The sequence below is a fragment of the Microcaecilia unicolor genome, chromosome 1, assembly GCF_901765095.1.
Source record: "Microcaecilia unicolor chromosome 1, aMicUni1.1, whole genome shotgun sequence".
Taxonomy (NCBI): domain Eukaryota; kingdom Metazoa; phylum Chordata; class Amphibia; order Gymnophiona; family Siphonopidae; genus Microcaecilia; species Microcaecilia unicolor.
Genome location: NC_044031.1, coordinates 16,403,082 through 16,414,714, shown reverse-complemented (window position 1 = coordinate 16,414,714; position 11,633 = coordinate 16,403,082). Strand labels below are relative to the sequence as shown.

Here is an 11,633-nt window from a genome sequence, read left to right as displayed (position 1 = left end):
GTACATGTAAACGGTTTCTTTCAACTGTGAAGCATTTGATGAGTTTTCAGGTGTGATGACTGAGTAAAACTTTTATTACACTCAGTACATGTAAACAGTTTCTTTCCACTGTGAAGCATTTGATGAGTTTTCAGGTGTGATGACTGAGTAAAACTTTTATTACACTCAGTACATGTAAAAGGTTTCTTTCCACTGTGGATCAGTTGATGAGTTTTCAGGTATGAAGAAGAACCAAAGCTTTTATTACACTCAGTACATGTAAAAAGTTTCTTTCCACTGTGGATCAGTTGATGTTTTTTCAAGTATGATGAACAAGTGAAACTTTTATTACACTCAGTACATGTAAACGGTTTCTTTCAACTGTGAAGCATTTGATGAGTTTTCAGGTGTGGTGACTGAGAAAATCTTTTATTACACTGAGTACATGTAAAAGGTTTCTTTCCACTATGAATCATTTGATGAGTTTTCAGGTGTGATGACTGAGTAAAACTTTTATTACACTCAGTACATGTAAAAGGTTTCTTTCCACTGTGAATCATTTGGTGAGTTTTCAGGTGTGATGACTGAGTAAAACTTTTATTACACTCAGTACATGTAAACAGTTTCTTTCCACTGTGAAGCATTTGATGAGTTTTCAGGTGTGATGACTGAGTAAAACTTTTATTACACTCAGTACATGTAAAAGGTTTCTTTCCACTGTGGATCAGTTGATGAGTTTTCAGGTATGAAGAAGAACCAAAGCTTTTATTACACTCAGTACATGTAAAAAGTTTCTTTCCACTGTGGATCAGTTGATGTTTTTTCAAGTATGATGAACAAGTGAAACTTTTATTACACTCAGTACATGTAAAAGGTTTCTTTCCACTGTGGCTCATTTGATGAGTTTTCAGGTGTGATGACTGAGTAAAACTTTTATTACAATCAATGCATGTAAAAGGTTTCTTTTCACTGTGGATCATTTGATGAGCTTTCAAATGTGATGAACAAGTGAAACTTTTACTACACTCAGAGCATGTAAAAGGTTTCTTTCCACTGTGAATCATTTGATGAGTTTTCAACTGTGATGAACATGTGAAACTTTTACTACACTCAGAGCATGTAAAAGGTTTCTTTCCACTGTGAATCATTTGATGAGTTTTCAGGTGTGATGACTGAGTAAAACATTTATTACACTCAGTACATGTAAAAGGTTTCTTTCCACTGTGGCTCATTTGATGAAGTTTTAAGTGTGATGAACAAGTGAAACCTTTATTACACTCAGAGCATGTAAAAGGTTTATTTCCACTGTGAATCAGTTGATGAGTTTTCAGGTATGATGAAGAAGTGAAACTTTTATTACACTCAGTACATGTAAAGCGTTTCTTTCCACTATGGGTCATTTGATGCATTTTCAGCTCTGACTGATCACTGAAACTTTTACCACATTCAGTACATGTAAATGGTATCTGTCCACTGTGAATTATTTGGTGCCGTTTCAGAATTGAGAACAAACTGAAAGTTTGACCACACTCAGTACATGGAAAGGTTTTCTTTCTGCTGTGGATGATTTTGTGCGCTTTCAGAAATGATGAAGTAGTGAAACTCTTATTACACTCAGTACAAGTAAAGAGTCTCTTTTTGATGTGCTTCATGTTTCCAGTGTGTGTCCTTTGGTGTGTAATTAATGATTTCCGATGACAAAAACTTTTGCTACATTTGTTACATGAAAATGACTTAAGTTCAGCATTAATTCTCTGGTTTAATTTCAAATTTATATTCTGTTTGAAAGTCTTTTCACACTGAGAACATGAAAAAGATCTCTCCCTACTATCGGATCTCTTATCCAATAAGAAATTATCATTCCTATTGAAGATTATTCCACAGTTGTCACACACAGAGGGTTTGTTCCCTTTCCTCTCTTCTTGGGGGAGTTTAGAAGGTTCTGGATCACTGTTACTATCGTGGAAGGGACTCTTTGTTCTCAAGTGTCTCTGGTGCTCAGGGATGTTTGTGAGCTCCCTGTCACTTCTCTCACACTCAGTAATTCCACAAGGTGTTTCTCCGGCTTGGTCTCTCTCCTCCTTCTCCTGCTGATGATTCCTTGGGTGTCTCCTCTCCATCCTTTGGGAAATATTCCGATCGTCATTTCCTTCCGTTTGTATAACAGATTCTTCTTGATTCTGCTCTCGCTTGAGCTCCTGTTCAGCCTCATTAACTGTTGGGATATGAAAAGCAAGAAAGACATTAATTACATATTACTTCTATGGAAAGCTACTACTGATCAAGGAAGAGAATTTTCTGGGCCAGTGCATCAGACGCACCAAAACTGGCAGGAATGTGAAAAAGTGCACCAAGCACCCTTCTATAATGTTACATCTAAGCGTTATAGCATGTAAATAGAAGGGGGGGGGGGGGGGTAAACATGAGAGCATCATGGGAGTGTCTCCAACTTACACATGTAACTTACACAAAACTATAAATTACGCGCTTTGCGATGGGCACTTAGGTGCTTCTTTACACCTGCCATAAAGCTAAGCCTGAATTTTGGCACGCCAATTCGGTTTTATGCCACTAATCTTCAATGACATCTTAGTTCGTAGATGTCATGATACACAGTGTCTAGAAAAACAAAACAGGAACCCCCCCTCACCAACATTTTTCCAAATAATCCCAAAACGTCCTCCTGCAGCAGTCTCACTCCAGTTGCTACCCAAAAGTGCAGAGGCGGTCTGCCAAGCAGCGACGCGCGACGGGTAAAATGCCTGAGGCCTGTTACATCAGAGGATGGAGGCAGAACCTGCTCCCACGCCGAATTAGATGAAAACAGCAGCGTGTACACCATTATCAAGGCAGCAGAAAGGAAAAGCTTAATGTAAAGTCGGTGGGGCTCAGGATTTAAAATGCCAGCAGCATGTTGTGTCACCGTTTACGATCTGTGGAACCCCATGGTCCTAACATGAGGGTTGATTGGTCTGCTTTTTTCTAAAGGGTAGCGGCATTCATCACGTTTGTTAAAGTTCCATGTGCTGGATCAGGCGACCCTCAGGGGGAGGAATGCTGGCTTCAGCCTAACCCCTGGTAAGCCTTTCCTCAGCTGAGAGGTGCCCAGCTCTACCACCGGCTGCCTTTCAGGTGCTGTGGAGGACTTGCAGCTCATCTGCCTATCCTTACAGCCTTCTCCGAGGTGACACCCAGGTCCACTCCGATCCACTCAGGGCCTCCGCTCTAGGTGCACAGCGCTCCCACCAGGTGCTGTGGAGGACTTGCAGCCCTTCTGCATTTCCTCACGGCTGTATCCGGGGTGACTCCAGTTCCACTCCGATCTTCCCAGGGCCCTCGCTCCAAGTGCACAGAGTTTCCAGGTGCTTGTTGGCTAGGATCAAGCGACCCTCAGGGGGAGGAATGCTGGCTTCGGCCTAACCCCTGTTAAGCCTTTCCTCAGCTGAGAGGTGCCCAGCTCTACCACTGGCTGCCTTTCAGGTGCTGTGGAGGACTGCAGCTCATCTGCATATCCTTACAGCCTTCTCCGGGGTGACACCCAGGTCCACTCCGATCCACTCAGGGCCTCCGCTCTAGGGGCATTTTTCTCTTTTATGGCCCCTATTCACATTCTCTTCCTAGCCCTGTCCCTTCCTAATCTTTTCCCTCACCCCCTACCTCTCTCCGCTACAGGAACTCACTGCCCATCCATCGACTTCATCACCTCACCTTCTCTCCTACCCTCTTCCTCCCTCTTGGCTTTTAATCTCCGCCTCTTTCTTCCGTCCATTTTGCCTTCCCCATTCCACCTAAATACCTCTCGCCTTCGTGGCCACACCTCTCCTACTCTCCTCTGCTCTCTTTTACTCCTTCTCTTACTCTCAGCCAGTGACATCAATCCCAATCCTGGCCCCCCTCACCAACTATTATCCCATCTCTACAGATCTCACCGCGACCTCTCTAACCTCATCTCTATTTCTCTACTCCCCTCCTCTTCTCTGCCCTTCTCTTGCGCCCTATGGAATGCCCGCTCTATCTGTAACAAACTCGCCTATATCCAGGACCTCTTTATCTCGCGTCACCTCCATCTGCTCGCCATAACAGAAACCTGGCTCTGCCCTGATGACTCTGCTTCAGTCGCAGCCCTGTGCCATGGCGGTTATCTATTTTCACATACTCCTCTCCCTGCTGGCCGTGGGGGCGGTGTTGGACTACTTCTCTCTCCCTCCTCCAGATTTCAACCCCTTCTTCCACCTCAATCTCACTGTTTTTCCTCCTTTGAAGTCCACTCTATCCGCCTTTTCTCTCCTCTGCCTCTTCGAATAGCGGTCATTTATCGTCCCCCTCATAAGTCCCTTTCATCCTTTCTCAGTGACTTTGACGCCTGGCTTGCCTTCTTCCATGATCCTTCTTCCCCCTCTCTCATCCTTGGTGACTTTAATATTCCTGCTAATGATCCTTCCAACTCTTATATTTCCAAATTACTCGCTTTAACGTCCTCCTTTAATCTCCAACTATGCTCCACCTCCCCCACTCATCAAAATGGTCACTGTCTTGATCTCATCTTCTCCTCCAACTGTTCACCCTCTAGTTTCCTTGCCTCTGATCTTCCCTCCTCTGATCACCATCTTATAACTTTCACACTTAAATCTCCTCCCTCCCAGTCCCGTCCTATCTTATCTAATTTATCTAGGAATCTTCACGATATTGACCCTTCATCTCTATCCTCCCATGTTTCAAACCTCCTCTCTACTGTGGCACCATCCACGTCTGTCAACGAGGCTGTTTCTTCTTACAACAATACTCTATCCTCTGCCTTAGACACTCTTGCACCTTTGATGACCCGCCATGTAAGGCGTACAAAACCCCAACCTTGGCTGACTTCTAATATCCGCTACCTATGTTCCTGTACCCGCTCCGCCGAACGCCTCTGGCGGAAATCTCGGGCCCTTGCTGATTTCTTACACTTTAAGTTCATGCTGACCTCCTTCCAATCTGCTCTTTTACGTGCCAAACAGGATTATTATATCCAACTGACCAACTCTTGGCTCTAATCCTCTTCACCACATTGAACTCTCTCCTCAAGGTGCCCCCTCCCCCAACTCCCCCTTCATTATCTCCTCAGACCCTTGCTGAATTCTTTCACAACAAGGTTCAAAAGATAAACCTTGCTTTCTCTACCTCACCACCTCTCCCTCCACTAGTCCGTTCCCCTCTCTCTCCTTCCCCTCATTCCCTTTCCTCCTTTCCTGAAGTTACTATTGAGGAAACTACACTTCTCCTTTCTTCCTCAAAATGTACCACCTGTTCCTCTGATCCCATTCCCACCCACCTTCTTAATGCCATCTCTCCTGCTCTTATTCCTTTTATCTGTCATATTCTCAACCTCTCACTTTCCACTGCGACTGTCCCTGCTGCCTTTAAACATGCTGTGGTCACACCTCTCCTTCAGAAGCCTTCACTTTACCCTACTTGTTCCTCTAATTACCAACCCATCTCCCTCCTTCCTTTTCTCTCCAAATTACTTGAGCGTGCTGTTCACCGCCGCTGCCTTGATTTTCTCTCCTCACATGCTATTCTTGACCCACTACAATCTGGTTTTCGCCCTCTCCACTCAACCGAAACTGCGCTTACTAAAGTCTCCAATGACCTATTACTGGCTAAATCCAGAGGTCAATATTCCATCCTCATTCTTCTTGATCTTTCCGCTGCTTTTGACACTGTCGATCACAGCATACTTCTCGATACCCTGTCCTCACTTGGATTCCAGGGCTCTGTCCTTTCCTGGTTCTCTTCCTACCTCTCCCTCCGCACCTTTAGTGTTCACTCTGGTGGATCCTCTTCTACTTCTATCCCTCTGCCTGTCGGCGTACCTCAGGGTTCTGTTCTTGGTCCCCTCCTCTTTTCTATCTACACTTCTTCCCTTGGTTCATTAATCTCATCCCATGGCTTTTCCTACCATCTCTATGCTGATGACTCCCAAATCTACCTTTCTACCCCTGATATCTCACCTTGCATCCAAACCAAAGTTTCAGCGTGCCTGTCTGACATTGCTGCCTGGATGTCTCAACGCCACCTGAAATTAAATATGACCAAAACCGAGCTTCTCATTTCCCCCTCCAAACCCACTTCCTCGCTACCCCCGTTTTCTATTTCTGTTGATGGCTCTCTCATTCTCCCTGTCTCCTCAGCTCGAAACCTTGGGGTCATCTTTGACTCTTCTCTCTCCTTCTCTGCTCATATCCAGCAGATTGCCAAGACCTGTCGTTTCTTTCTTTACAACATCCGTAAAATCCGCCCCTTTCTTTCCGAGCACTCTACCAAAACCCTCAACCACACCCTTGTCACCTCTCGCTTAGACTACTGCAATCTGCTTCTTGCTGGCCTCCCACTTAGTCACCTCTCCCCTCTCCAGTCGGTTCAAAACTCTGCTGCCCGTCTCGTCTTCTGCCAGGGTCGCTTTACTCATACTACCCCTCTCCTCAACACCCTTCACTGGCTCCCTATCCGTTTTCGCATCCTGTTCAAACTTCTTCTACTAACCTATAAATGTACTCACTCTGCTGCTCCCCAGTATCTCTCCACACTCGTCCTTCCCTACACCCCTTCCCGTGCACTCCACTCCATGGATAAATCCTTCTTATCTGTTCCCTTCTCCACTACTGTCAACTCCAGACTTCGCGCCTTCTGTCTCATTGCACCCTACGCCTGGAACAAACTTCCTGAGTCCCTACGTCTTGCCCCATCCTTGGCCACCTTTAAATCTAGACTGAAAGCCCACCTCTTTAACATTGCTTTTGACTCGTAACCACTTGTAACCACTCGCCTCCACCTACCCTCCTCTCTTCCTTCCCGTTCACATTAATTGATTTGATTTGCTTACTTTATTTATTTTTTGTCTATTAGATTGTAAGCTCTTTGAGCAGGGACTGTCTTTCTTCTATGTTTGTGCAGCGCTGCGTACGCCTTGTAGCGCTATAGAAATGCTAAATAGTAGTAGTAGTAGACCTGAACCAGGATACTGCTGGGTGATTTCTGATTATTTTATTCTTAACTTCTCAACTTTTTGGCTATAGGTTTAGCTGCCTGATATTCTCTTTAATTTAATGCTTATTGCTTAATTAATTTGTCCTGTGAATCTGTATTGTGGTGCACTTCTCTGCCTTCTAACCCAGCCCCCCCCCCTCCCAAAGAGACAAAAACAACAGCAGAAAAATAATACCCTTTTTCCTTTCCTGCCTAGCTCTGATAGAGGATAGGCTTTTCTAACTGCTTCTGGTCCTGTAGCATTCTAACTTTGTGAATTTGTATTGTGGTTATAAAGTTGCATTTGACATTGATGAAACTGCTATAATTACTGAGAATATTTAGATTTATTTACTAAAGGAAAGCTATATTCTAGTGGAATTTGAAAGTTAAATCAACTGAAAATTTTTTGATCAGACTGTATCATTTCTGCTCATACCTAGAGAACCTTTTTTGATACAGCACTTGGCTGACACAGTAGAAGGCGGGGGGTGGAACATGGAGGCAGTTCACTTCAAGTGATCACCCCCAGCTAAACTTAAAGACAAGATGCGACAGTAGAAAAGAAAGCAATGAAAACAACAATCTTAGCAAATCACTTCTTAACAACAACAGCAGGAAGTGAGACTAAACAACAAACTAAACAGAAGATTAAAAAAATTCCACTGAAATGTAGATGGAAAGCGATGACCACAAATGCTCACAGACTGAGCAATAAAGTTCATGACCTGCAAGCCATGATGTTGGAGGCAGACTCAGACGTTGTTGCAATCACAGAGACGTGGCTCAATGGTTCCCATGAATGGGACGCAAACATACCAGGCTATAATCTATTTAGGAAGGATAGAGTTGGTCGTAAAGGTGGAGGAGTAGCTCTGTGTGTGAGAAATGATACCGCAGCGACGGAAATGACAGGGACCTGGGGAAAGGAAGAAGCGATATGGATCACCTTAAAAAGAGATGATAGGAGGTCACGTGCTGCCATGATACGGGGCGGACGCTGAAAAGCAGAGCTCCGTGCGCGCCTCCCACAAATTGGCGAAATATCAGCGAATTAACGAAAGAACCACGAAAACCCTGATGGGTTGGTAGAGGAGAAGAATAACCCAGTGATATTAAGTAAAAAGGAGAGAGAATACGCTGAAAACGGCAGGTGAGGCAGACTGAAAACAAAATAGCCAAACCACGCACTCCGAGAGAGACAACAGTAATCTCCATGTGGGTAGCGGAAATAACGGCTGAAGTGACGGCGGCGGTTGAAGCAGCGTTGGATAAAAAACTACAACAAACATATGATCGAGCGGAGGAGGCACATGAACGAATAGATAGCGTATATCTGGAACTGGATTCGGGGTTGCAGCGCATATCAGACCTGGAGGACAATGTGGGGCCCTAAAGGAATCCAACTCGAAATTGCAGCAAAAAGTGGTGGAATTAGAAGCGAAAGTGGATGATTTGGAGACGCTCCTGGATAAAGATCTACCATCATTCTTAGAAGAGTGGATTCTGCGGGGGCTGCAGATCGGGGTCCAGCTGCAACACTTTTGTGTGGAAAGAGCACATCGAATGGGGCCGATTAAAGCATCAGTGAATAGACCCAGAGTGGTTATTTTCAAAAGCCTGAACTTCAGACATAAGCAATTAATATTGGCGGAGATGCGGAAATGGCGCCAGCTTACCCATCAGGGGCACAACATATTGCGTTTTCAGGACTATTCTGAACATGTGCAGCAATTACGGAAAGCGTTCTCGCCAATATGCACTGAACTATTCAAGAAGAAAATCCGCTTTGCATTGCTATATCCGGCTAAACTGAAGATAATGGTGGATGGAGTGGCCAAACATTTCGACCAGGTGACAGAAGCCAAAGCATATGTGCAGCAAATGAACATGGAGGCGAGTTGAGCAGAGAGCGCACTGAAGCCATAGCAAAGAAGCTGGACTGGATGGAGTATATTGACTGGTGGACTCTCAGAAACGGAACTATGGGACTCATAGTGGACGGAGAGACTGCGGAGGGGAAGAGAGGAGGGAAAGGACCTCATGATTCCAGGTTTAAATACAGGTTTATCTAGAGTATATGTTGCCAGAAGAATGAGCGATTATGTCAGTCGGGGGAGGACTGGGACAGGGGAGATTATATAATAGGATAATGAAAGCCCTGATATGAGTGATTCTGGAATGGCATTACAGGGGAGGAGGCGTGGGTGGCGGAGGGTGACCTGTTCCAATGAAGAAAAGGGGGAAGTTCGGGGGTGGAGAGGTGTCTATTCATGGGTAATAAAGGGGATATGGAGGATGAATGATATTGCGCAGATGTAGAGTGTGATTGGAGGTTGGACCGGGAATCTGGGACAAAAGAAAGGTGGAACGGATGTGGATACATAAGTACATAAGTAGTGCCATACTGGGAAAGACCAAAGGTCCATCTAGCCCAGCATCCTGTCACCGACAGTGGCCAATCCAGGTCAAGGGCACCTGGCACGCTCCCCAAACGTAAAAACATTCCAGACAAGTTATACCTAAAAATGCGGAATTTTTCCAAGTCCATTTAATAGCGGTCTATGGACTTGTCCTTTAGGAATCTATCTAACCCCTTTTTAAACTCCGTCAAGCTAACCGCCCGTACCACGTTCTCCGGCAACGAATTCCAGAGTCTAATTACACGTTGGGTGAAGAAAAATTTTCTCCGATTCGTTTTAAATTTACCACACTGTAGCTTCAACTCATGCCCTCTAGTCCTAGTATTTTTGGATAGCGTGAACAGTCGCTTCACATCCACCCGATCCATTCCACTCATTATTTTATACAGGGTGTTGGAGCTGGGACAGCACGTTCGCATGGAACGGACATTAAATCTGCCAACAGCAAGAGTACGGGAGGTAATAAGGGAATGGAATTGAAAATATACTCTTGGAATGTGGGTGGTATATCCGCCCATTAAAAGAAAGAAAATATTGCATAACTTAAAGAAGAAAAGGGCACTGATAGCTATGTTACAAGAGACACACTTATCATCTTTAGAACATCAGAAGCTACACACAAGGCGGGTGGAGGACATGATAGAGGCGCTAGCAATGGGGAAAAAGGCAGGGGTAGCGATCTTATTCCATAAATCTCTGTTTGGGGCTAACGGATAAGTAAATTGAACATAAGAGGAATTGGGTACAGAAGGAAGTAGGGATCCTATTCCCATCAGCAGAAGTCGGTATCAATACCAGAGGAATAATTCAGATCCAGAGAGTTGGACCGGTGCCGTTACTTAAATTCTTCAAGCAGGTGTCTTTCCATCCCATTTCCCTCCTTGTCCCCTTTGGGCATCACACAATTTTCTCGATTCCGATAAAGAGACCAACTTTGTGCTCTGATAGATTCATTTCTAGATAAGTTTCCAAGCTAAAGCCTTGTTTCATGTACTTCTCTCTCTGCGATCACCCCACCAGTTTTCGCCAGGGTCGGCCCTTGTGGAAGATGAATGTTTAAAAGACGATGTAATGTTCAGCTCTGGCTAGAATTTCGAGATGCGTTTTCTTCTTTTTGCTTAGATTGATGCATAATATGTTAAGTTGTATTTTTAAGCTTATTATGTTGCTTTCGGCACCTAACCTTTATACCTCTCAGGAAATCCTGACTGCCCCAATCTGACGACCCCTACTTGACTGTTTGTACATTTGTCCATTAGATTGTAAGCTCTTTGAGCAGGGACTGTCCTTCTATGTTAAATTGTACAGCGCTGCGTAACCCTAGTAGCGCTTTAGAAATGTCAAATAGTAGTAGTAGTAGTAATAGTTGGTTGAAAGGCATTCACTCTGCAGCTCCTCAGTACCTCTCCACTCTCATCTCTCCCTACATTCCTCCCCGGGAACTCCGTTCACTGGGTAAATCTCTCTTATCTGCACCCTTCTCCTCCACCGCTAACTCCAGACTCCGTTCCTTTTATCTTGCTGCACCATATGCCTGGAATAGACTTCCTGAGCCGGTAGGTCAAGCTCCATCTCTGGCCGTCTTCAAATCTAAGCTAAAAGCCCACCTTTTTGATGCTGCTTTTAACTCCTAACCCTTATTCACTTGTTCAGAACTCTTATTTTATCATCCTCACTTTAATATTCCCTTATCGCTTGTTTGTTCCGTTTGTCTGTCCTAATTAGATTGTAAGCTCTGTCGAGCAGGGACTGTCTCTTCATGTTCAAGTGTACAGCGCTGCGTACGTCTAGTAGCACTATAGAAATGATAATTAGTAGCAGTCTTTGGAATTCCGGAATCTTGCTACTCTTTGGGATTCCAGAATGTTGCTACTCTTTGGGATTCCAGAATCTTGCTTCTCTTTGGGATTCCAGAATGTTGCTACTCTTTGGGATTCTGCATGGAATCTTGGTACTCTTTGTCCTTATCTCTTATTTGTCCTGTTTGTCCTAATTAGATTGTAAGCTCTGTCGATCAGGGACTGTCTCTTCATGTTCAAGTGTACAGCCCTGCGTACATCTAGTAGCGCTTTAGAAATGATAAGTAGTAGTATACGCTGATACCGAAGGGAGCTATATTGTGGCCAAAGTATTGATAAATGGAGCACCTTACCTCCTTGGGAATTTATATGCCCCCGATATCTATACTAAGCAATTCTACAGTCAATTCATAAAGAAGCTGCAATC

The 11,633-nt window shown here is 44.4% G+C and overlaps 1 protein-coding gene across 2 annotated transcripts in view; it reads right to left on the bottom strand.

The window, feature by feature from the left end:
* Positions 1–338: 338 nt before the first annotated feature.
* LOC115463241 (oocyte zinc finger protein XlCOF6-like) overlaps positions 339–11,633 on the bottom strand; it is an 84,428-nt gene continuing 73,133 nt past the window's right edge. Inside the window, exon 4 of one of the 2 annotated variants that reach the window (XM_030193590.1) lies at positions 339–1,694. In XM_030193590.1, coding sequence (XP_030049450.1) covers positions 357–1,694 — 1,338 coding nt within the window. In that variant the 3' untranslated portion in view covers positions 339–356. Of the gene's footprint in view, positions 2,195–11,633 lie in introns of both variants that reach the window. The other variant, XM_030193581.1, reaches the window with a different exon arrangement.